Source organism: Bufo bufo, chromosome 1 (assembly GCF_905171765.1).
Source record: "Bufo bufo chromosome 1, aBufBuf1.1, whole genome shotgun sequence".
In the NCBI taxonomy this organism is placed as follows: Eukaryota; Metazoa; Chordata; class Amphibia; order Anura; family Bufonidae; genus Bufo; species Bufo bufo.
The window spans coordinates 68,306,857-68,334,106 of NC_053389.1; the positions used below are offsets into that span (position 1 = coordinate 68,306,857).

Sequence of the window (27,250 nt, forward strand, 5' to 3'; positions counted from 1 at the left end):
ATCCCCCAAACTTCTGCCGCCACAGACCTTTGAGGTCTCATGCACACAACCCTATGTATTTTGCAGTCCGCAAATTGCAGATACAGTCTGTATTGCATCCACATTTCTTTTGCGGCCCCATTGCAGCCAAGTATAGGACATGTTCTATCTCTTAGTGGAACAGACATACAGATGCGGTAAGCACACACATTATCATTGTGCCTTCTGCATCCGTTCCTTTGTTCTGCAGAAAGATAGAATATGTCGGCAAAATGCGGACTGCGGACCTGTGGGTCTGCCAAGAAAATGAGGACGGCGCACAGACATGATTGTGGTCATGAGGCCTGAGACGGATGGCGAGAACGCCTGTCTCTATGCCCGCGTTGTCCACCAGATTATAAGCATTATGAATGGTCACGGCATAAAATGCTTCCTGTTCGTGAGCCGTCAGCCATGGTTTCCTGCTTCTTCTTACCGTCTATTCTTGTATCGCAGATCATCTCGTGGCTCATGGGCGTATGGCAGAGAAAGAAGCTCGCAAGAAGTTCAAGCAGATTATCGCCGCTGTCCACTTTTGCCATTGTCGGAATATTGTCCACCGAGATCTGAAGGCTGAGAATTTGCTGCTTGATGCCAACCTGAATATAAAGATTGCAGGTGGGTAGAGAAATCCGGAACCAGAATGTCGATTCCATTTCTAGACCCCCACAGACGTCAGTGGTGGAAGTGAACAAATACATGCGTTTTTTAGTAACTTTATTTATTTTTTTTGCCTTCCATTTAGCATGGTGTGGTTCAAGGGGGAAAAAAAACATTGAGGAACAAAATAAAAAAAAATGAAAAATTGTGCAAGCGCCCTGAGGCCTGCTGCACACGAACGTGTGCTTCCCGTTGCCGTATTGCGGACCGCATTTGCGGATCTGCAATACACGAGCGCCGTTCCGTGGCCATTCCGCATCACGGATGCGGACCCATTCACTTCAATGGGTCTGCAAATGCGGAATGGTGCGGAACGGAAGCACGGAGCGGAACCCTATGGGAGCACTACGGAGTGCTTCCGTGGGGTTTCGTCCCGTACTTCTGTTCTGCAAAAAAATAGAACATGTCCTATCTTTTTGCGGAATAACCGGATCGCGGACCCATTAAAGTGAATGGGTCTGCGATCCGCTGCGGATACCCCACGGATGGTGTTCGTGCATTGCAGCCCGCATTTTACGGGGCGCACACATTCGTGTGCAGGAGGCCTAAATCACTCTTCATTTGCCTCCCCCTAGTGGCCATTTATGTGTTTGAACAGTATCTTCCGCCCTTACAATTATTATTATTATTTTTTTTAATACCTCGTTTCAATCTAAATAAAAAATGGCGCGCCCTAGCCTGATTAACCTCTTAGTGTCCAGGCTTCTTTGAGCCTAATACCTCAACTTATTTAAAGTTTTTTTCCTGTCTGCATTTGGGCAGTGATAACGCTTGCTTTACGTTGAAGCTTTTGTGTGAGGCCTTATTTTAGGCACCGAGAAATTCCTGTGTAATTTTTATAACTCGTCTTTAGCTCTGATGCAGTTTTTATCCCCATTTTTATTTTTATCCCTATCAGGTTCTACAGTGAACTGGTTAATCAAATCTGCGAATGCCTGATAAGTGTAGCCTTTTTAATTCGGTGTACCATGTGCGGCACGGTGTATTTTATAGTAAACGATTTTTGTGGAGGTTTAATTACGGTCTTTATTATTCTTTTTTAATCCCATTAGGAGATTACTGATGTATATGTTCCATTTTGAATTGATAGCTTATTATACATTACCTGTGGTGGGACTATTACACAGACTGCTATTAGGACGCCCCCTGATCTTGTCACCTGGGAAAACCAGTGAACTGAGTGGCTGCAGTGATCAAAGAGTTAAACTGATGAGATTGGAGGGTCCTCAAGCTATGGTTACACAGCCCAACATCCTCTCTAGGTGTCAGACCTGATTTCTCGCATTGTTAAATTGGCGGCCTGCCCCTATGTTAACCCCTCACCCCCGGCAATCAGATTCTCCTACTTTGTCCTTTACCAGACAGACCTGCAGGTAGGTGGAGACGGCTTCTTGTTCCTTTTCCTGTGCGCTGGCTGCAAAATGTGTCCTAACTGGTGACGTCCCCACTAATGACTAAGACTACAATGATGGAAATATGGTAACCTCTCCCTATAACTAGAATGTGATGAGTCCATATAACCAGTAAGTCCATGGTTGTCCAGCACAGACCATCTTGACAGTCATGTGCAGAGGAAGAGGATGGTGGGGGTAATATCCCTTTAGGAAGGGGCAGTGGCTTTACAGGGAAGCCTGAGTTGCAGCCTTTAACCTTGTTATCTCACGTCGCTGTGCCGTTCTTACTAGAGATCCCGGGAGGGCATATACTGTTTATCACACAGCACGTGATAGCCCCACATTTATTATGTATCCCGGCAAGCATGGGATGTTGTAACACCGGCCGCCCTACACCATCAGCTGACGACTTTTCCTTCTGACACCCCACGTGCCGAGTGTGCATGTATTCTTCATAGGGAGAAGGGAGTCAGCCTCTTATTTCCGTTGAGAATGAGAAGGTTGTGAATTTTATAATCCTTCTTTCCCCAACCTCTGCCATCGGGGGAGAGATGGGGAAACGACCACCAGGGGGACGCCCCTGGAATCGGCGAGTTAGGTCGACATTCATCTGAAGTGTGATTATTGATTGCGTCACTATCCTCTAAAGCGGTGATGCTCAACCTGCGGCCCTCCAACTGTTGCCAAACTACAACTCCCAGCATGCCCAGACAGCCCACAGCAGGGCATGATAGGAGTTGTAGTGTAACAACAGCTGGAGGGCCGCAGGTTGGACATTCTTGCTCTGTAGTACTAGGAATATGATGACGCCACATTGCAGATTACAAGTGCGTTGGTATTTTTCAGAAGACGGTTTGTCTTTGTATTGGGGTGATGCAGTAGATGCCAGAGGGGTTTGATTGGCCCTTTGCGGTCTGGCGTCAGTGCTAGCTTCTCTGAAATCCTGGCCATGGCCTTCTATGCTTCCTTCATGAGTACACTCTGGGGTATACACCTCGCTGCACGTGCCTGGACTATACATACCAGTCCATGCCCGGGATTTCAGAGCCCCTAGCGCTGACATCAGATGGCAGTGGCGGATGTCGTTCACATAAGATGGGCAGGACTGCACGGCTCCGGCACCGTCCCTGTGGCTCCACGTATTCAGTTTGCGGTTACCTCACACGCTGGTTTTAAAGTCCTTTTTTTTTTTTCAAACAGACTAACCTGATTTTTAATATGGGGTGGGTGGAAAACCATTTAAAAGCCCTACAGCACCTTGACCTCACACTTATTCGTGAAAAACCTGATAAAGGTTCCTCTTAAGGGCTCGTGCCCACGACAGTGTCTGTATTGTGGTCCGCAAACCACTAATTAGTAAAATACGGACGCCTTCCATGTGCAATACGCATTTTTCTCACTCCCATCTCTAGAAATGAATATTCTTATCCGCATTAGGGCTCAGGCACACAAACGCAAAATGCAGTCTGCTGTGCTCCGGCACCGACCGTAGGGCCGCTGTATGCGGAGGCAGGGCCCTTTCACTTGAATGGGGTCCGCGATTCGCACCCGACATACCACACCGCAAAAAAAGAAGTGCATGCACTACTATTTTGCGGTGCGGAGTCCCCGTCCCGCACTGCACCTTCTACATTGCAGACCCATTCAAGTGAATGAGTCCACATCTGTGATGCGGCGCACTAACGGCCAGCGCCCATATATCGCGGACCCGCTGTTTACCTTGTGCATGAGACCTTATAGTGAAGAATAGGAAATGTTCTATAGTTTGCGCAACAGACACACGGGATGACATCCATGCGGAGCAGACACGGATGCAAAATATGGTCGTGTGCATGGAACTTTAAAGGGCCCTTGCAGACGAGGGTTGGTATCGCTGCAAGTCCGCAACGCAGCTCGCGGCCTGAACTCCCAGCGCTGCCCGGGGTCACATAGCACTATATTGATTTATGATGCTATATAACCCTTACAGTTCTGGAATATATTGGATAACACTGGCAGCATTATGTCACTATTGTCCAATACCTTCCAGAACTGTAAGGGTTACTTAGCATCATAAATCAATATAATGCTATGTGACCCCGGCAGTGCTTGGAGGTCAGGCCGGGTGCTGCGCAGCGGACTCGCAGCGTGACCAACGCTCGTCTGCAAGGGGCCAAAGGGTTTGAGCAGGTTTAGCAAAACTTCCTCTTTTTTTTTTTTCTCCCCAAAACCAGCCCCGCTCTTGTCCATTGGTTGTGCCTGATATTGCAGCGTAGCCTGTTCATGTGAATGAGGCTAAGCTGCAATACCAGACACAGCCTGTGAGCAAGTGTGGTGCTGTTTCTGTGATCCTCCTAGATAGGATTACCAAGCTTTCATAAAAGTCAGTGTTATTACTCTGGTCATACAGGGTAGATTCCCAATGGCTGAATAATCATCTGGCCTCTGAAATGACCCATACGCATGCATGTGGGGGTCAGCCGAGCATGCATGTGTTCTACATGGGGAGAGGGGAATAAGCCGCTGCCAAACATCTCGGCCTTGATAACAAAGGGTTGGTCATGTTGAAATCCAGCCCACGGGATCCTTCTTTTTCCCTGACATATATTTGGGAGACCCCCATGCACATTAAATGGTGGAGCCGGGAGGTGATCTCATGCACTGTATTGTAGAGAGAAGCCTGTGCCATGTGGGGCTATAGACAGTCCATGTCAGGCGGAGGTCTTTTATAGGATTGATTTTATGGTGAGGGATGAGGGAAGTGACTGTTCCTGGGAATCCTGCGGCCGGGAGCGTCTCTGTAGAGCCTCCCATCTGCTGTTTGCTTTGGCAGCAGCTCGGCTCCGTCATATGATGAGTAGGATGGAAATGCTGATTTACTGTCAGCGCCGCTCCATATATCTCGCTTGTTATTCTATTTATCTTTCCCAGAATTGGTGAAAAGCCTCGTCAGAGGCAGAAGTGGATGTTAAACGACTCCTCGCTCCACTCTTACCCATAGTCCTGTCACAGTGCCTCCCGTTACTGGGGGGGGGGGGACCTTTATCCCCCCTCGGGCTTCCTGCGCGCTGCACACCGTCCTGTGCTTGGAAGCGATCAGATTGATTGACTTCTATATAATGAGAGGATGTGGAATGTGTTTTATTTTTATCCTGGGCTCTAATGGATGATGTGAATTTTTTACCGACATTAATCTTAGTTCAGTGGATTCGAGCCTCCCGACTGCAGATGGTGGGGAAATAAGGATTGTTGATTTTAACCCATGTGGCTGCAGCTTTTCCCCCTTTCGGGACACATGCATGCTTCTCCGGGAGTGCATGTCTGCAGCTGTCTAATATGTATAGCTATCCTTAAGACATAGCGGGGGTCATTTTATAATGGCCACTTAAATTTAGGCGCACGCTGCATTTTTCGCTGCCCTAATCGCGCAGGAGCGGCAGGCCTGGGCCATAACCTTTGCAAATTCACTAACATGCCAAGAAATTGATGTAGTTAGGGGCTGGCGTCGTTTTCATGGCAGGCGCAAAGACTGCCCGATGTGTCTAATTTATGACTAGGCGCGCGCCTCATTATAAATTAAGTGCCACCTACTGCAGCGCGGTGGGTACCAAAGACCGGTGTACCGTGTACCCCCAGTAAAGGCAGTGTAGTGCCATGAAGTCAGTCCTAGCCGCTTCCTTGTGGTATGAAATAAGGCCTTAATTTATTTTCTCTCCAATGCATAAAATAAAAATAGCTTTTAAATGAGTTTAATGTGGCCTGTTTGGCGTTTACAGCTCCCATGCATCTCCATGGTAACAGACTACAAACAAGCCCTGTGTAGTCTGACTCTGCAGTCAGACTCCCTTCCATCTGTCTCGTACTTCTGACTAGCGTACATTTGGCAGGTTATCAAGAAGTAGGGGGCAAGATAGAAGTATAACAGAAGGATCAGGCTGAGTTCACACTTCTGTGGTTTGGACCCGCACAATAACTGAACTGGAGTAAATCTTTACATCACACCTGATCTCTGATTAGGCTTCACCATGGGGTTTGGCTCACAATCACTGACCAAATAACTGATGTGTGAACCCCGCCTAAAGCCTCATGCACCCGACGTGTGCCGGCCTTGCCCGTGCTTGCTGTGTGCCCGCCGTATGCGTAAGCGGACCCATTCACTTGAATTGGGTCCGCGATCCGCATCCGACAGTCTGTACCGCAAAAAAAGTAGCGCATGGACTACTTTTTTGCATTGTGGAGGCATGGACAGAAAACCCACGGAAGCTCTCCGTAGTGCTTCTATGGGCTTCCGATCCAGGCCTCCGTTCCGCACCTTATCTCCCTTCAATGCCGCGTGGCACATGTTGCAGTGTAGTTGTGCCCTATGTGTCGTGCGACAAATGCCGTCGTGTAGACCTAGCCTAACACAGGAGCTTCATGCTTTCATTGGGGCACATTTACTATAGTGTCTCCACCTGTTTTCATGAGTAAAGAGCCTGTTTTTATTTTTGAATTCTCACTTACCAACTGATTTTGGAGGCATTTGCGCCTGTTGCGCCTATTTTTAGTTTTAAGGCTAATTCATAAGTTTTCTAACTTTTGCGCCTATTTTCCGACCTATTTATGTAGGTACGCTTATGATTTAGTCGTAAAAAACACTCTAAATTCTATTCCATTCCAGGGCTCCAGTACTTTTCTGTCTCTCTTTTGAGTGGTGAGTTGCACCACATTTTGCCTACTTTCATGGAGACGTGCGCCAAATTTCATCTCACTTGTGTCACATTTCCATGCACATACTAATTAGACCAGTCTTAGTGACTATAAACACGTCTAAGGGCACTTTCACACTAGCGGTTTTCTTTTCCGGTATTGAGTTCCGTCACAGGGGCTCAATACCTTAAAAGTACTGAGAAGTTTTATCCTCATGCATTTCGAATAGAGAGCATTCCTTTCAGGATGCATCAGTTCAGTCCCTCTTACGTTTTTTGGCTGGAGATAATACCGCAGCATGCTGCCGTTTTCTCTCCGGCCAAAAATCCTGAACACTTGCCGGAATGCCGGATGCGGCATTAATTTCCATTGAAATGTATTAATGCGGTACTAAGTGTTCCGCAAAACCGGATCCGATTTCCCGATCTGCACATGCGCAGACCTTTAAAAATCTGAAAAAAATAAATACCTGATCAGTTTTTCTGGATGACAACAGTAAAGACGAATCCGGTATTGCAATGCATTTGTCAGACTGATCCACATTCGGATCCGTCTCATAATTGCATCCTTTTGCGTCTGGATTTCCGGGTCCAGCAGGCAGTTCCGGCGATGGAACTGCTTGCCGAAATCCTCTGTCGCAAGTGTGAAAGTACCCTGAGGGCACTTTCACACTAACGTTGTTAGAATCCGGCAGGCAGTTCCGTTGCTGGAACTGCCTGCCGGATCCAGAAATCCGTGTGCAAAGTAAACGGATATTTATTTTTTTTTTTTTCCTGGATACGGATCCATTAGACTTATTCATTGAAATACCAGATCCGTCTTTCCGGTATCATCCGGAATAATGGATCCGGTATTAAATTTTTTCAAAGCTAGAAAGAACTGCGCATGCGCAGACCGGAAAACCGGATGCAGCATTTTCCGGAACACTTGGTATTGGATCCGGCATTAATACATTTCATTATCCGGCTAGTGCGGCTAAAAAATATCGCAGCTTTTTTGTCCGGTCAGATACCGTACAAGGGACGGAACGGAAGACATCCTGATGCACACTGAACGGATTGCTTTACGTTCAGAATGCATTGGGAAAAACGGAAGCGTTTTTTTTCCGGTATTGAGACCCTTTACCGGATTTCAATACCGAAAAAGCATTACGCTAGTGTGAAAGTGCCCTTACAAGAAAGCAACCACTAGATGTCATTAAACCAAAAAAGCAAAACCTGATTTATTAAGGGATAATAAATGAGACGCGTTGCCAATTTGGCGAGCTTGATACATGTGCCCCAATGACATCTGCAGATTCGTGGAGGGGTGATTTATCAACATTGGTGTACATTTTTCAGGTCTCCCTTGTAAAATGAAAGGTGGAATCTGGTTGCTATGGACAACAAAGCCAGTTCTACTTTCCACCAGTTTGATGAATCTCCGCCATGGTGTTTTAATGCTTTCCCACCTTTACTTTTAGCTACCTTGTGAGGTCCGTGAAAATACCAACAAAAAAACATAATGCCTTAAAACAATAAGTGGGTGAAACTAATGGATGCCGAGGGGCTGTTGGTGGAGTAACATTTTTCATATAAAAGTGGAAGGGTTTAATGGCTGAGCAGGCATTCAAGTATTTCCTGCTTGCCGAAACAGCAGCGGAGGGCGATCGTAAGGGGAGTTTTTTTTTTTTTTTTTTTAAATCGTCATATATAAAATTATATCCTTCTGGACAATGCCTTAAATAAATAAAAACAGAAAATAAACCAGTGTGAGAAACCAAAGCAATCCAAGGGTTTTATGTGGCGCTGAGTACAGCAGGCAACGGTCCCCGCACGTATCACAGCTTAGGGCACTTTCACACTAGCGTTTTTCTTTTCCGGCACTGAGTTCCATCCTAGGGGCTCAATACCGGAAAAGAACTGATCAGTTTTATCCCCATGCATTCTGAATGGAGAGTAATACGTTCAGGATGTCTTCAGTTCAGTCACTGAACAGAGTTTTTGACGGAGGAAATACCGCAGCATGCTACGGTTTTATCTCCGGCCCAAAAAAAACACTGAACACTTGCTGGAATTCCGGATCCAGCATATTTTTTTTTTACATAGGAATGTATTAGTGCCGGATTGAAAATACCGGAATGCCGGCTCCGTCTAGACCGAAAAAAAAAAAAATAGAAACAGATCCGTTTGTCCGTATGACAAGCGGACAGACTGATCCATTCTTGCAATGCATTTGTAAGACGGATCAGTATCCTGATCAGTCTTAAAATGCCATCAGTTGGCATACATCTTGACGGATCCGGCAGGCAGTTCCGGCGATGGAACTGCCTGCCGGATTCCTCCGCCTGCAAGTGTGAAAGTAGCCTAAACCTCGCAGTTTCGCCAGGGGTCTGCTGCCATTAAACAGAAGCCCTTCCCGCACTGGTAGGGTGTTCTTAGCTCAGCGCTGTCCAATTTGTGGCTCCCTAGCTGCTCCAACTCCCAGCATGCCAACCATGATGGCCTGCTGCGTGTTGTCTTCGGAGATGCCCCGATGTGCAGTAGGTGGTCCCTTGTGTAGCGTGGTCCCAGCAGATTTTAGGAGCCTCCTGCCGCCTCCCTTCTTTGTGTAGTCATTGTCATAAGCTGCATTGCTTGACCTGCTTTCACTTAGAATTGTGATTTACTTTTGTCCTTCAGATTTCGGTTTCAGTAACCGGTTTACTCCAGGGCAGTTATTGAAGACTTGGTGCGGCAGCCCTCCATACGCGGCACCAGAACTTTTTGAAGGAAAGGAGTATGAGGGACCCAAGGTTGATATATGGGTAAGTAGCCGGTCTACAGGATTAAAAGAAACAGTAGGAAAAGACATTAGCGTGTACCTACAATTTCATAAGACTGAGGCCCCCACTGACTGCCGAAACTACGGGGCCAAAGCATTCACCTGGTGGCGGTGCCCCTTGGGCTCTGCTTGGCTCTACGAGAGGTCGAGGAGAATGGTGTATGTAGACTTTCCAAGGAATCCTGGTCCCTGTAGAAACTACTGCAGGATTAAAATGGAAAACTGGCCAAGACTTTCCAGGCGACATGTGCCACGATCAGTGGGCTCGTGTCTGCAATACAAAGGGCACTATGATGCAGATTTACCAAGACGTGTTCCTTATGCCAGTTGTAATACAACAATAGGTCTGCAAATGAAATGCGGACAGCACATGGACCGTATCCCTATTTTCAGGATCTGTGATTTACAAACTGCAAAATGGATATACGGTTGTGAGGCTTATACGTGTGGTTCACACAATTACTGACCAGTCACTGACTGTGTGACCTAGGCCTAAGCTGACTCCTGTGTAAATTCTGTACCTGAATCCGCCAGACGGGAACGGCTTACGGTATATGGTATAATATTGTCTTATAGGCACCAAAGCCCCCCTAGTAGTGGTTGCAGGAAGTCAGACTATTTAAAGGGGTTATCCAACTTTTTTCAGACCTCACAGGGTGTCTTGACCTGCTGTGTTCATAATACTTACCTGGTACCCACCGCTGGGTTCCCGCTCCATTACACCACTGTTAGCTCTGACCGATCACCTTTGTGGCACGTGACCCAGTGATGTGCCGCACGGGTGACAAGCCAAGTAGCCCCCCCGTCAACATGTTGATGCTGAGAGAGATGGGAGCTGCAGAGCCGGCAATGGAGCCAGAACCCAGCAACCGGGAAAGTATGATCGCCACTGCTGGTCCGGCCGCTCAGTGAGGCCTGAAAAAAAGTTGGGTGAACCCTTTAATTATGTATTTATGTGGCTCTTGGAAGGAAAGCGTGGCCTCAGGTTTTAAACCATATAAATATACTGTCCCACAAATATTGCCATGTTCACATTGCACAGTTAATTATAAACACTGCACTGTGTGGCCCTGCCCCTATGATGCCTCTGCTGTTGTCATTTGTGTTTATTTTCCTTTAGTTCATGGTCATTTTCTGTGTATTTTCCTGTGCAGAGTTTGGGCGTGGTCCTCTATGTGTTGGTGTGCGGTGCGCTCCCATTTGATGGAAGCACGCTACAAAACCTGCGGGCCAGGGTCTTGAGCGGGAAGTTCCGGATCCCCTTTTTCATGTCCACAGGTAAAATTTCACTCACTTTTTTTTTTTGTGTGAGTCCTCATTCCTCTGCTCCTCAAATTATAAGGCTGTGTGACCCTGAGAGTTCTGGAATCTATTGTATTACACTGACAGTATATTTATATAGCGCCAACATATTCTGCAGCGCTTTACAATTATGTCACTGTAATTCATTCGATTCCTGTTCTCTCAGGATCACACAGCATTATAAATCATTATAATCCTGTCAGAAGAGTGGAGGTCAGAACAGGACCTCCCACTGACTTGCAGCGAGTTTCTCACATTGAACTTGCTCATGTATGTCTGGCCTAAAGCTGAAGCCTGCTCTCCCTGTAGGGGTGCACTTAGCCTTTCTGCTGCCTGAGGCGAAAACTGAAACTAACCCCCTTGCCACAATGAAGGAGCTCATTGCCGATGTCCCTTCCGCTGCCCCCTCTTGCCCCTACCTGAGGCGATTGCCTCACCTGGCCTCATTGGTGGTGCATCCCTGGGGGGAGCAGCTTATATGTGGAAGCTGCATTCCCTGAATTCATTGGAGACCAAAAGAGCAAGCATTTAGCGTAGGTTCCTGTCCAAAAGAGGTCACCTTGTCGTGGTGGATGGGCACAAATGATTTTGATCAAAATATATTTGCTAAGAACCTCTAGTTTATTCCTATAGTGAGTATAGCATTAGTTCCTATATTTGCTGTTGCATTATGTGTGAGGTAGTCTTTAGTGCAGTTTCCTCTAAGAAAGTGCATGCAAAAACGCTCTCCTCCAGAAAGAAGAAAACTGTAGTGCCATCTATAGGTGGCTACATAGGGGCCATAGTTTGCTTCCTCCTGGAGGAGAGCTGTTTTGTATAGAGACTAGCATACGTGGCAAGGCATTTAGTCCTGCGAAGCCGTGTGTACTGCGAAGTAACAGCTTCTATTCGTCTTTCTTACAGAATGTGAACATCTTATAAGACACATGCTGATTTTGGAGCCCAGTAAACGCCTGTCAATGGAGCAGATCTGTAAACACAAATGGATGTGTCAGGGAGAACAGGATCTCGAGTTTGAAAGGGTGAGTGAATATATATGTGTACATATACTGTATATGTGTTTTTGGTGGAGTTTGGACTTGAAGGAAATGTCATCAGAAAATGGCCTATCATTTACCGTAATTCAGATTTTTAGTTAAACATATTTCAAAGAATTTTTGGTGGTATATTAAATTTTGCATGTCCCTTCCTATATTTAAAAAAAATCTGAAAATCCTGCAGTTTTCTCACTGGCCACGAAGCTTAATAATGGGCACTAGGGATGAGCGAACCCAAACTCCAAAATCGGACTTTTTTTACTGGTTCGGTATTTGGGTCATTTTATTATTTTCAGTTATAACATGGTTATAGTGGAAAACAATAGCATTCTTAAGACAGAATACAAAAGGATATTGCAATTTAGGGGTAAAAAAAGGACAAAAACGAACCTCGTCCACTTGATGGACCATAGACACAATAGTCAGGAGGGGACCTCTGACTTCTATGGGAGAGTCTTCTATCATGGTTATAGCGGAAAATAATAGCATTCTTAAGACAGAATACAAACGAATATTGCAATTTAGGGGTAACAAAAAATAAAAATCTCACCACGTGGTGAGCGCCATGACGTCATCGCAGGTCCATTTGCAGGTCCTGCTGAAAGAAAATGGTAGACACTGAGGCAGTGCGATTAAAAATGTCTTGGTTGTCACAAAGGCGCGGTTCAGCTGAGGAGACGTACGCCGTCATTGCCTCTGATACAGCCAGAGAGGGAGAAGAGGGTGCTAAACCATCCAGGCTCCAATCTACAATACGGCCATGATCTGCACACGATTGATAATTGATAAAGCACAATTGAGTGAATCAGAGTTGACGAAGTGGACTTTGATCCGAATTTTAGGAAAAATTTGATTCGCCACAAATCCATCTTGCTTAAAGATCTCGCACGAAATCTCGTGTGCGATGACGTATGATGTCACCATGCCGGCCGATGTGATGCGATCATTTTTTAAATCAACCTCTGAAAGGCCTTTAATATTCATCACAGATGCCTCAATCACAGATGCCTAAATAATTTGTCACAAAGCAAATTTTTTTGTAAAATTCTATGAATTTTTGAAAACTTCGCTCAACTCTAGAAATAACCATTCTGGAGCATTGTTCTGCTTTGTGCTGTTCCTCTGTTATTACTCCTAGAGATTTATGAATAAATTGACGACTGGTTTCAGGGATCAGTTTTTATACCTTGAAAATGCCCTCGAAAGTGTTTGTGCTCGACAAATGGGCATTACCAGTTTGGGGGAAGGAGGAGGGGGGGGATCGAGGAGGGGGGGGATCTGCACTCTGACGTTGTCCAGTCAGTGATAAGTGCTCCTGAACTTTTTATTTCTTAAAGACGACAAGTGTTTCCGAGGTTGTGACGAGTCGTCTGTAATGAGGTTGTCTAGAATTAGAATAAGGCTACTTTCACACCAGCGTTTTTGCTGGATCCGTTATGAACGGATCCGGTTGTGTTATCTTTAACGTACCCAAGACGGATCCGTCGTGAACACCATTAAAAGTCAGTGGGGGACGGATCAGTTTTTCATTGTGTCAAGAATTGACGTTGAATGGGGGACAAAACGGAAGCTTTTTTCCCCGCTATTGAGATCCTATGACGGATCTCAATAGCGGAAAGGGAAAGCGCAGATGTGAAAGTAGCCTTTGAGGTGGTGCAGTACCAGGCTTGGACTGGAGTGGCACTGTTTGTGAATCTTCACTAATCCTGGGCAGCATGCATTGTGATTGCAGAGCGAACATAGTCGAAGGCAATGAAGCATTTTAGTAATGAGGGAATAATACCTTGTGTTGCAGTTAATAGCAGAATGCCAGCATGTAAAACTGGAGAGGCAGAGGGAGCCCATTAATGAGCAAGTCCTGCACACCATGGTGGAGATGGGACTGGACAAAGACCGCACTCTGCAGGTAACACCCTGGAACCCCCATTTATAGATGTCGTTTTTCTCTTTTCCCCCTCTTTGCCCCTCACTATTATCCCTAAACTGCTCTCTTTCAGTCTCTCAGAACAGACGCCTATGACAACTACAGCGCCATCTACAGTTTGCTGTGCGAACGGCTGAAGAGGCACAAAACTCTGCGCCTCCCAACTCCCCTCAGTGCCCCTCGTCCTCTGTCCTACACTGCTTCACCAATACAGGTAAGCCCTTGCCGTTGCCTCATTTTTCTAAAGCGGAGGCCCCCCACTTCTTGGATACGGGAACACGTCTTCTAAAGGTGTGATCAAGTCCTATCATTTTATCTTATTAATAGTCCTTCTCCTAGTGCTAGTATTTATTAAAGGGGTAGCTAATCTTCTGAGGTTCTGTTGGCAGACACCCCCCCCCCCCCCCCCACTTGTGGCCGGACCTGTGGAGGGAAGCATAGTCACCTGCTCCCCGCCGCTCAGTCCCAGATCCTTTGCTCTCTTTGCAGGACTCACATCCACTGCCGTCACCATCAGGTTTGATGCTACTGCAGCCAATGGCTGGCTCCAGTTGGTCACTTGACTCAAGAGGGGCAGGTCACTCTGCAGCCAGGCCTTGGCTGCAGTGGCGTCAAGGTGTTGATAGTGGGGGACCAGAACGCTGCAGCGGGGGTAGAGGGAAGGAGCGGAGACCCAGTAGTGGGGAGCAGGTAAGTATGCTTCCTTCTGCAGAGCCGGCCACGAAGGAAGGGGTCTGCCCAATGACCCTCAGAAGAAGAAGCCCTTCAATGCAATTACTGATACTGGTGTCACTAACCTAATATCTGCAGCTGCCGAAATCTGGTCGGCTACATTCAGCTGCTGTATCCTCCTGCCCTGCAACACTCCTCCACCTAAAGGGGTATACACAGGTTATGCAATGTCTATCTCCACAAAGGGGTTCCCCAACCTGTTTGTTGAAGTTTCCTCCTGCAGAAAATTGATGGAGAGTTGGTCCGTGGCTCTCATTTCATTCTATGGGACCCTGCTGTTGTCAGTGTAGAGAGCTGCGCTCGTGCGGACTACTACTCCATCCTTTCCCTCCTAGATGCAGCTGCCAGAGGCCGCCCAATTATACGAGGTGGGGGTCTGGGGTCCCTTCTCCTGGATAGATAGGTTGACTAAACCCAACAACCACACCTAAAAATAACTGTTAGATGAAGGTTATGCATCTTTCTAATATAAACTTGCTGTCAGTGAATTGCGCACTGCATTGCTTATAGTCACACCTTCTGTTCACACAGGTGCCCGTTACAAGAGATTTTATACACTTAAAGGGTCACTGACTCTTAAAAAAAAAACATTTGATATGTCATAGAGACGTATCAAAAGTTTAGATAGGTGGGAGTCTGAGATCTGAAACCCCCCCTGATCGGTAGAATGAGGGGAGAGGAGCGCATGCGCAAGAATGGCTCCATAGAAGTCTAGGGGCCCGTCTCAGTCCCGTGATATGTGCACAGTTCTCTCCCCTTGTTCTAGAGATTTGTATGTTTTTAGTGATGCATTATTGTTTTCTGTGGGTGCAGTGACTGTTTTTGTGTTGGTAATGCCGCTCGTCTCTTCTGCAGGCTGATGCAGGTGGCAGTGCCGTCAGCATGAATGTGCCCCAGGTTCAACTCATCAATCCTGAAAATCAAATTGTTGAGGTGCGTATGATAATGGGCAGATGTCCAAGGCCACCTGCACACGTTACGGATCCTGCGGTGTTTGCCATTACACAGATCTCATGTTCACTTTTTTGTTTTGTGCGGAGACTGACCTGCTGTGCAGATTTTGAAATCCGCAGCATGTCCATTTGTGTGTTTTTTTTTTTGTGTGTGTGTGCAAATTTCATATTTTTAATGCAAGGACGAGATCTACGCAAAATCCGCATCAACTCTGCACCAAAGTTTTTTTTTTTTTTTCTTGCTGAAATGCACAGAAATCTGCAGGGATTTGTATGCTGCCCATACAAGCTGTCCGGCTGTGGGATCTGCTTGTGGATTCCCGCTAATTGCCGGGCCACCCCTGTACTTGCTGTTTGAAGCAACAAAGAAAGCGGTAACCTGATTACGGATCCCGCGGCTGGACTGCACAGTATGCTGGCGTTAAATGAATGTTGGCTGAACCCGCCAATAACTGGTCGACCGTTGAATGTGTGAGGTGGTGCCTTGACCGTCTTTTCCTCCAGCAGATGTTGTGGGGGGGGGGGAGAAGAAGAGTCAGGATCCTCATGGTTAATAAACCGCCACCAGAGGAGTCTGCAGTGACTTTTTCCCCATTCACGATGGAGAACTTTGGCGCATTGGGAGGAATAGCAACCCAACTGCAAGCTAAGATGGTGCATGGCTTCTTTATGAAGCAGATTTCTAAGAGTTAAATATTGATAAGCTATCACAGAGGGCATGGTGACTAAAACAGAACTTTTATTAGGGTAATTACATAAAAAGATAAAAGTACAAGTCAAAGAAGCAGCAAATATATGATATATGATATCATCAAAAACAAAAAGGAGTATCGGCTAAAACTCCCCATTGAGTGTTGTAGCAATGGAGGCAGGTTTGATGAGGGAGCCCCTGTTCCTACACCATATCCTAAATATCTTGACATTGCAGGCCACTCCGCAAAAAAAGAGGAGTCAAATCACGGGCCACCGGATTATCGTAATTTTTATTAACCCTTAGGCCCCTTTCACACGGGCGAGTATTCCGCGCGGATGCGATGCGTGAGTTGAACGCATTGCACCCGCACTGAATACCGACCCATTCATTTCTATGGGGCTGTTCACATGAGCGGTGATTTTCACGCATCACTTGTGCATTGCGTGAAAATCGCAGCATGCTCTATTTTCTGCGTTTTTCACGCAACGCAGGCCCCATAGAAGGGAATGGGGTTGCGTGAAAATCGCAAGCAAGTGCGGATGCGGTGCGATTTTCACGCACGGTTGCTAGGAGACGATCGGGATGGAGACCCGATCATTATTATTTTCCCTTATAACATGGTTATAAGGGAAAATAAAAGCATTCTGAATACAGAATGCAAAGTAAAATAGGGCTGGAGGGGTTAAAAAAATAAATAAAATAATGTAACTCACCTTAGTCCACTTGATCGCGCAGCCCGGCATCTCCTTCTGTCTCCTTTGCTGAACAGGACCTGTGGTGACGTCACTCCGGTCATCACATGATCCATCACATGATCCATCACATGATCCATCACATGATCCATCACCATGCTGATGGATCATGTGATGACCGGAGTGACGTCACCACAGGTCCTGTTCAGCAAAGGAGACAGAAGGAGATGCCGGGCTGCGTGATCAAGTGGACTAAGGTGAGTTAGGCTACTTTCACACTAGCGTTCGGGGCTCCGCTTGTGAGTTCCGTTTGAAGGGGCTCACAAGCAGCCCCGAACTGATCCGTCCAGCCCTAATGCATTCTGAGTGGAGGCGGATCCGCTCAGAATGCATCAGTCTGGCTCCGTTTGTCCTCCGCTCCGCTCAGCAGGCGGACACCTGAACGCAGCTTGCAGCGTTCAGGTGTCCGCCTGGCCGTGCGGAGGCAAACGGATCCGTCCAGACTTACAATGTAAGTCAATGGGGACGGATCCGTTTGAAGTTGACACAGTATGGCTCAATTTTCAAACGGATCCGTCCCCCATTGACTTTCAATGTAAAGTCAAAACGGATCCGTTTGCGTTATCATGAACAAAAAAATGCATGGTAATGCAAACGGATCCGTTCTGAACGGATCTAAGCGTTTGCATTATAGGTGCGGATCCGTCTGGGCACATACCAGACGGATCCGACCTAAACGCAGGTGTGAAAGTAGCCTAAAATTATTTTTTTTAACCCCTCCAGCGCTATTTTACTATGCATTCTGTATTCAGAATAAGGGAAAATAATACAATCTACAGAACACCGATCCCAAGCGGGTTTGGGTACCAAACATGCCGATTTTTCTCACGCGAGTGCAAAACGCATTACAAGTTTTGCACTCGCGCAGAAAAATCGCGCGTGTTCGCGCAACGCACCCGCACATTTTCCCGCAATGCCCGTCTGAAAGAGGCTTTAGGATGCCAGAGGTTTTTTTTTTTTCCTTTTTTGCGTTTTCATTTTTCTTCCCTATTTTCCGTGAGCCATAACTTTTTTATATTTCCAGTCACATAGCTGTATGAGGACTTATTTTTTGCGCGACAAGTTGTACTTTCTAATGCATTGGAGGCGACTAGGAGCAGCACACCATATGTGCCGCGTCTGCGCTCCTGAACATAGAAGCCCAATGGCTTAGGTAGGTTTAGCGGAGGACCCGCTGACTTGAGACCACCTTGGCGCTTGGTAGGCGGGCTCAGATGTGTTTTGATCAAAATATATTGGCTAAGTGTCTCAGATATTATCATATCAGAGTGAGGACTTTGTCCATATATAATGCTTGCATCTACTTTATTATCTTATTTCTGTGATTTTCTTCAATAATATGGCCAGGGACATCCGCACATTTGTATATCATACCGTGCAGGATGTTTTTATCTTAGTCTTTTCTGGGATTTTTTTTTCACCATTAAATATGGCATAAAATGTAGTGGAAAGCGGGGAAAAAAATTCCAAATGGGGTGGAATTGGAAAAAAAAAAGGCAATCCCACCACTGTTTTACAGGTTTTGCCCTTCATTCTCTGGGTCAGTAAGATTACAACGATACCCCATATGTATAGGTTTTTCATGTGTAAATAGTGTAAAACTTTGATTATTATTATTTATTTTTTTAAAATACATCTCCATATTCTGACCCCCATAACTTTTTTTTAAACTTATGTCTACTTAGCTGTTTAGGGGCCCTTTTTTTGCGGGACAATTCATAGTTTTTATTGATACCATTTTGGAGTATGCATGACTTTTGGATCAAATTTTATTTCATTTTTTTGGCTAAGAGAAACAATGAAAAAATGGCAAATCGGCCATTTTTACCCTTTTTTCCGTTATGCCATTCGCCGTATTGGATTTTTTTTTCCTTAGATTTTAATATTATGGGCGTTTACGGTCGCGGTGATACCCAGGATGTTTATATTTGTTATTTAGTTTTTTTTTTATTATACGGAAAGGTTTTTTAATTTATCATTTTAAGGTACATAAAAGATCTTATGAATGATGTTTTTGAATTTTTCATTTTGATCTATAAGCGATTAAAAAAATGACAATTTCTTAGCATTTTGCTCATTTCTTATGTTGGCCTGCCATCTGGTGGCCAAAATAAGAATTGCAGCATTATTGCTCTAAATTTCTTCATAGAGATTCAGAGCATTCAGTGCATGTACTGAAGTCCCGATTGGCCGCACGGGTCTTCAGTACTAAACGGGTTTTTGCGCATTTAGGTGCCGTGATCTCACTTGATCCACGGCATCTAAAGCATTTAATTGCCGCGATCGGCATTATTGCCGGTTGCGATAATTAGCCGCAGGTTTCTGCTGTTTGAAACAGCAGAAACTTGCCGGCCCTGACTCACGCTGCACGCGAAAGGGTTAATTCACATGAATGTCATCTCTGACCGATTCTTACTCGGTCCATGAAAGGTCTTCCCAATGTAATCCATAGGGCAGGTACAGGGACATACGTAGATGACCCCCCTGCGATCTACAATTAATAAGTTCCCTTAGGCAGAGGTGTGATGTTCTATGCTGAGCTCCAACCCTGCAAGGCCCTGCACCCTGCAAGGCTTCACCAGAGCGGAGTAAGCAGGCAGGGCAGGAGCTCGGCATAGCACATTGCTCCTTTGCCCGCTCTGCTAAGGCCTGGCATAGCGCATCTATGCCAGGCTTTAGGAGAGCAGCGCTGGTACAGACAGGAGCAGCAATGTGCTATGGAGCTCCGTGCAGCCACAGGGGAACATGCTCCCATACACAGCATACACTCCCTGTATGGGTGTACGGATTGCGAAGTGCTTATAGGCAACTGAACTTCAGGTGCCTATATCACATGAAAAACTAAAAAAAATAAAGCATATTAGAAAAAATTATATTTTAGGTCATTTACAGCAGGTTTTAATAAACTTTGTGAAATTTATACGTTTAGGTGTACTTTAACAATCAGCAAATCCAAAAAAGTAATCTGATCGCACTGCATCTCAGAGGTAAAACCTAATCCAGTATCATTAACATTCCCCGTGTGTGCCTGTCCGAGGACCCGAATGTCATCTGAATCACATGACCAAAATAAAAAAAATTCAGACCACCATGTCCTCCACCAGCCTGGGAGGAGGTTGGCATACAATGGGGCGCATGGACTACCCATTGCAGTTCCCCTGAGCTGGTGGTAAAACTGGGGATCAAAAATGAAAAAAGAAATTAAATAAAAAAGTGTTAAAATAAAGTCCAGCAAAGTAATAACAAGCTCAGTTATGTAGGACAGAGTGCCCCTTGTAGGACACTGCCCCAATTATAGGGACTCAATGTCAATGCTTGCGAGCCGCGTCATTGAGGTGGCTTCTATGGGTTAAATTTTTCCTAAGCAAATCCAAGTAGTCCTAGATATACGATAGAAGGGCCAGGACAAAGTCACGTAATATCACATCGACATCATGTCCTTCTTGAGGCTACTTTCACACATGCGGCTTTCTTTCCGGTTTTGAGATCCATCATAGGATCTCAAAATCGGAAGTAGATGCTTCAGTGTTGTCCCTTTCAGTGTCAATGGGGACAAAACTGAACGGAGTGCACCAAGAATGCACTCCGCTCCGGTATGATTAGTTCCCGTGCCGGACATAAAAATGCTGCAAACTATGGTTTTCTGTCCGGTTTGCAATGTAAGTCTATGGTGCCGGATCCGTTTTTTTTTCAAGCAGGAACAAAATTGATCCGGCACCCATTGACTTATAACGGTGCTAGTGCCGAATCCAGTTTGTTCATTTCCGATTTAATCCAACCGCATAGGAATGGAACACATACAGCTGGTTGTATTCAATCAAACAAGCATTTTCCTCCGGTTTTGAGATCCTCTGCTGGAGCATATGTGAAGATAGCCTGAGTTAACCCTTTTTTGCACGGGTTTCATTTTGATTATATAGGTGCTTTTTCTTTGACTCCCTATCTTTTTATTTAATTACCCTAATAAAAGATACGTTTTAGTTGCCGCATCCTCTGTGATAGCGTTTAGATTTGGCATGGGTTGTGTTTTACCAGGAATTTCAATTGCCAAATCCAATCGTTCTGTGCTAGAGGTTGAATAGGGCAGTGTTTCCCAACCAGTGTGCCTCCAGCTGTTGCAAAACTACAACTCCCAGCATGCCCAGACAGCCTTTGGCTGTGCGGGCATGCTGGGAGTTGTAGTTTTACAACAGCTGGAGGCACACTGGTTGGGAAACACTGAAATAGGGATACCCTCTCTTCAGAGCAGGTCATCAGTATCAGATCAGTGGGAGTCTGACTGTCGGCACCCCCTGCTGGCTGATAAGGTGTTTGAAGAGACTGCAGCAGATGAGCACTGCGACCTCCTCATAGTATACCAACCACACATTGTGTAGTGACTGTATTGCCGCCCCTTTAAACAGCTGATCAGCGGGGGTGCTGGGAGTCGCTCGGTCACTGATCATGTATTGATGACCCATCCTGAGGAAGGATAGGCCATCAATATTTAAGGTATATATTATAAGGTAAGGGCACAACTTGCGCATTTTTACAGACAGGCATCAAATCCACTGCAAAATCTTCTTTTAACACACTACAATCTTTCTTTGAAATCTTGATCTAAAGATCTGCAGCGCGTCGTACACAGCTTTGAATGTTACACAGACGCTTATTGATATTTATCAAGAAACACACCCAGTTGTCTCACTGAACAGAAAGAGGTTTATTGTTACCTACAGACAGAAATTTCATTTTAATTTCTTAGTCAATTGGAGACGTGCTGGGTCACGTTGGTTCTGATTCCTTCACTCCATCAAGTTAAAGGGCATCTGTCAGCAGTTTTGTACCTATGACACCGGCTGACCTGTTACATGTGCACTTGGCAGCTGAAGGCATCTGTGTTGGTCCTATGTTCATATGTGTCCGCATTGCTGAGAAACCTGATCTTTGAATGTATGCAAATCAGCCTCTAGGAGCAACTGAGGCATTGCCATTGCACCTAGAGGCTCTGCTCTCTCTGCAACTGCCGCACCCTCTGTACTTTGATTGACAGGGCCAGGCAGTGTAAACGTCATCACACCTGACCCTTTCCATCCAATTGCAGCGAGAGCAGAGCCTCTAGGTGTAATGGTAATGCCCCCGTTGCTCCTAGAGGCTCATTTGCATATAATTAAACATCATTTTTCTCAGCAATGCGGGCACATATGAACATGGGACCAACACAGATGCCGTCAGCTGCCAAGCGCACATGTAACGGGTCAGCCGGTGTCATAGGTACAAAACTGCTGACAGATGCACTTTGACATCTATTTGCATTATTGAGCCTTGGCAGCAGGGTTCTTTATGTTGCTTGTATTCAGACCATTTGTATATTTTCTTGTTGTCTTTTAGACTAATGGCACCATGAACTTGGACAGCGATGAAGGTGAAGAACCTTCACCAGAAGCTTTGGCTCGATATCTGTCAATGAGGAGACACACAGTGGGAGTGCCGGACACACAGTGAGTCAATGTCTGTGCCTCCAGTGTTATAGTAACTAAACCAGAGTATGGGGAGAAGAAGCCCCCCACGTGGCTTCCAGGGCTCTGAGGCCATATGCATGTACTTAGAGGGGCTGTCACCTCTTCTGACATGTATATTTTAGTAACTAATTGCCTTCCTGATTAGGGATGAGCGAATCGACTTCAGATGAAACATCCGAAGTCGATTCGCATTAAACTTCGTTCTAATACTCAACGGAGCAGGAGCAACGTACAGTATTAAAATGTATTGGCTCCGATGAGGCTCATCCCCGCCTGCCATTGGCTGCTCCCCCCGACACTGGATGTTTTCATCCGTACACGGGGAGAAGCACAGCGGCGGCGCGGGCTAAGTATATTCACAGTGAGGGGCCCGGCCTTTTTATAATATGCTATTCTACATGTTGACTTTTTTCTCTAGTAATACAGGAATACCCTAAAATGTTATTTTTATTTTAAGATTTTTTTTTTTTCGTTCATTGTCAAATTTTCTTACTACATACCCAATTTTTTTTTTGTAAATGGGTCTTGGGTTATTGGTAAGGCAACGGTTGGCAACCTTTTTTGTTGGATTATTTTTAGTGTATTTTTGAATTTAATTTTGGTTAACATTTTCGGATTGCACTTCAAAGGTTAGAAATAGAAGAATAGATCATTGGAGAACTGGGGCAAATCTGCATTAGTTACATGAGTTGTCAGCTTTAGACCCAGCAGCCGCCCCCCTAGAACCGTCATTCCGGTGATCATGTGACCAGTCAGACTCCTTGGAGGAATAGAGGCAGGGGCGGTGCTGTATGGGGCAGTGTAACAGTGATGGGGACACTGCCGCCCCTAAAACCCTACAAATAGCTGGGGTGCCATGACTTGGACCGCCACTGATCTAAGGGAAAGACTATCAAATTCAAAGAATCAGATTACCTCTGACAAGAGAAATTCTATTTTTCAGTAATGAAGGAGGGGCCGAGGAGCTGCAGAAGATCATTCCTGGATTCCCAAGGGTCACGCCACAGACTCCATTCCTTCCAGTGGCGCATAACACGAACACCCTTCACCCGTTACTACCAATGCAGAACATGCCACCTAGTGGCCACCTTGAGTATAAGGTATGTATGATCATCAGCGAGGGCAAAGGCACCAAAGTACGCAAATTTGTTTCAGTGTAAAATCTATTGAGGTCAATAGACTTAAGGTTTCATGCAGTCCGCAAAATAAAGGATACCGACCGTGTGCGCTTTATTCAGTATAAATGCCTATTCTTGTCTGCAAAACGGACAAGAATAGGATGTGTTCTATAATTTGTGGAACAGCCACATGGATGTTGACAGCACATGGATGACATCCATGTGCTGTCCACATTTTTTGCAAACCCATAGAAAAAAAGAACAGGTCCGCGTGCTATCTAAAAAAATAAATAAGGATCGGACTAAAGCTACGGTCGTGTGCATGAGGCCTAAGTGCTGAACCTCATACAAGGTGGAATCACAGTGTGGACTTAAGTCTGATCAGTACTACCTTAAAGTAAGGGCTCATGCACACGACTGTATGCCCTCCGAGACATACAGTCCGTGAGCGGGCCATATGTCCCGGAGCGGCATACATCGTGTGCACGGGAGCGCACATCATCATAGGTTACTATGATGCTGTGCGCATCGGGCCGCCCGCGGGGCCATTGTCCCGCACTCATAATATCATATGATGATACTGTGCGCACAATGTATGCCGCTCCAGGACATATGGCCCGCTCACGGACTGTATGTCTCAGAGGGCATTCGGTCGTGTGCATGAGCCCTAACTTGAATAAAAAGCATTCATTTCTAAGCAGCAAGCTTGAGCATGAATTTAATATAATAGTTACCTACATGCATAATGTTGCAGTCTAGTTGATCATTACCCTCGGTGTTTACTGCGTGCGTGTTGTCTGTACACTTAAATTATTTTCAGTCTCAGCAATTAGTATCTTTTGCATTGAGTTGCACTGTAAATGGTGGTCTTGGATTCCCAGAGCAAGCAGAATGCAGTTTTGTGTTAGTTCTTATTCTTGACCACTAGATGGTGCTGTGCAGCAGTGCTCGAAGGCAATACGGCTGGCCTCACCTGAATTTCAGACGGACGTTTCTCGGCTGATTATGCCATGAGATGAAACAATTTGGACGAAACAACCCATTGATTTTTGCTGTTACCTGTGGCCTTAAATTCAGGCTTAAACTACAGCACCCTCAACAACTGAAAAAAACACGAAGATCAAATTTTGGACAGAAATCTTCCACTGGTCAGCAAAAGGTGCTGATGGTTGGCAGAAAATGGTCTAAACTGGCATGTTTAGCCATCCACAATCTCTTGGTGTATGGTCACCAGAGAATGCCTGACTAGTAACACTAAGGCTACTTTCACACTTGCGGCAGGGGATTCCGGCAGGCAGTTCCGTCGCCGGAACTGCCTGCCGGATCCGGCAACCCGGACGCAAACTGATGGCATTTGTCAGACGGATACGGATCCGTCTGACAAATGCATTGAAATACCGTATCAGTCTCTCCGGTGTCATCCGAAAAAACAGATCCGGTATTAATTTTCTTTGCATTTTTAAAGGTCACACCTGAAAGCCGGATCCGTTTTGCCTGAACACTTAATGCCGTATCCAGCACGAATACATTTCAATGGCATTCCGGCAAGTGTTCAGGTTTTTGGCCGCAGAGAAAACCTGCAGCATGCCGCGGTATTTTCTCCGGCCAAAAAACATAAGAGGGACTGAACTGAAGCATCCTGAACGGATTGCTCTCCATTCAGAATGCATTAGGATAAAACTGATCATTTCTTTTCCGATATAGAGCCCCTAGGACAGAACTGAGCGCCGGAAAACAAAGACGCTAGTGTGAAAGTATCTTAACAGTACCTTCATACCTACTTTTAATAATTTGTATTACTTTACTGGGATTTCTTAAATTGCAGGCTTTAAGTTGTAATATTGCCTGAAATGGCTCCCCCAGGAGCAGGGGTGCTGTAATATACTACATAGCTGGCCCGTGGCTATTTGGTCGTATAAGTCAGATAGTGAGGGTAGCAGAAGGCTAGGGCTACTCCATATGCTGCGTGTTGTGAAGGTCTCGATGCTGCATCTAGTTGTCAGCACACTTGTCGAGTGTGACTTGTCATGACTTTTCTGTAATTTGGCTGCTTTTTTACCACCAAATCACAGCTCTAAAATAGTCGTGCGACTGCAAGGTGCAGACAGGTCACACAAAGGTTTTTGATTGCACGACTTTACTTTTCATGTGGCACGTGGTCCCCAAGACCCTCGTTGCTCCTGATCCCCACACGGCCGCTGCTTCATCTCCCCTTCCATTTGCGGATCAAAACATCTGGCGATGGGCCAGCCAATGGCAGGCCGGGACGGGGGATGGGCCTCCCTTGTGTCACCCGTGATGCTATGTAGGCTCGTCCCCACCGTGGCCTGCTATTGGCTCAGTACAACCGCTGCCGGATGTTTTGATTTGTGCGATGGGAAGATGAAGCAGTGGCTGTCCGCGGATCAGGAGCGACACGGGGAGCGCGGTAAGTATAACCCATATGATGGCATATCACTAGGGTATTTCATCAAAGTCCGATAAGTGCACGTCACACCTCTGGACCCGCACCTACCTCCAGAACAGGCCCCTGAAAAGTGATGGATAGCGCACTGCGCTCGCTCGGCTGTTCTCTGAAATCCCATGGAAGTAAATGGAGCACGACCACTCCACTGACTTCTATGGGACTGCTGAAGGTAACCGTGCCAGCACTCAGCTGAAATGAATGGACAGAGGCTGCTCTCCTCTCACTTTGAGGGCCCCATTCTGGAGCGGGTCCCAGATATTCCACCAATGTTTAAGATGAGACAACCCCTTTAAAATCTAATGCAATGTGCACAAAACCCTAACATTTCTTTGCCTTTAATTTTTTTCCAGGAACAGTCCCTCTTACAGCCTCCCACACTTCAGCTCTTGAATGGCATGGGACCTCTTGGACGCAGGGCATCTGACGGAGGGGCTAATATTCAGTTACATGCACAACAGTTCCTAAAGAGGCCACGAGGTCCTTCACCATTGGTGACAATGACAACTGTGAGTGTGAATAGCAAATGCATCTATGTACACGGCTCCCCCCCCCACACGTATCTTCATAGTACATACTTGTTTAGGCCTTATTCACACGTCCATGTCCATTTTGCAGATGCTAAAGCTCCGATTGTTCTGCCTTCACAATGGATCAGTAAAAAACTGATGATATGGGCGAGCAGTCTGGTTTTCACTGATGCTTTGAGTAGAATAGATGCATTTTGTCTGTAAAATGGACCAAAATAGTGCATGCCTCCATGTTTATCCTGTGTACCGACAGAGTTCAATGCATCCTTGTCATGTGAATCACTGATGTGTGAATAAGCCCTTATTTCAGCAAATGGGATTGAGGTTTAAGGGCCTTTTAGAACGCACGATAATTGGCAAATTATCCTGATCAAGTGTTTAGAGGAACGCTCTTTCGCGATAATTGGCTCGTATGATCGATCGTTCGAAGATCGAACGTTTGCTTGTTCATCGGCTGATGGGCATCTTTCACCCTGGTTTATCGTCCGCACGTCTCCCTGTGTAATCAGATCTGATGGCCATAATGAATAGAACCGAATGAGGGGGGAAGGAATCGTTCCTCCAGCCTTCTGCTTGCATTGGCCTGTGCTCTTATCCGTCAAGGCTTGCACTGCCTTCTAGTCTCCCCTTTTATTTGGCGGACCTCCCGATAAATATGTTTAATCAGTGGGGGCGCTAACAAGCCATAATGCAAATGATTG

The 27,250-nt window shown here is 45.9% G+C and overlaps 1 protein-coding gene across 2 annotated transcripts in view; it reads left to right on the forward strand.

Annotated features, from left to right (window-relative positions):
• Positions 1-27,250, forward strand: part of SIK3 (SIK family kinase 3) — a 131,449-nt gene that overhangs the window by 78,000 nt on the left and 26,199 nt on the right. For both annotated transcript variants that reach the window (XM_040426020.1, XM_040426028.1), the window contains exons 4-13: positions 475-636; positions 9,401-9,525; positions 10,697-10,820; positions 11,748-11,866; positions 13,677-13,787; positions 13,879-14,019; positions 15,393-15,470; positions 22,307-22,416; positions 23,381-23,537; positions 26,373-26,528. In XM_040426020.1, coding sequence (XP_040281954.1) covers positions 475-636; positions 9,401-9,525; positions 10,697-10,820; positions 11,748-11,866; positions 13,677-13,787; positions 13,879-14,019; positions 15,393-15,470; positions 22,307-22,416; positions 23,381-23,537; positions 26,373-26,528 — 1,283 coding nt within the window. The remainder of the gene's footprint in view (positions 1-474; positions 637-9,400; positions 9,526-10,696; positions 10,821-11,747; positions 11,867-13,676; positions 13,788-13,878; positions 14,020-15,392; positions 15,471-22,306; positions 22,417-23,380; positions 23,538-26,372; positions 26,529-27,250) is intronic.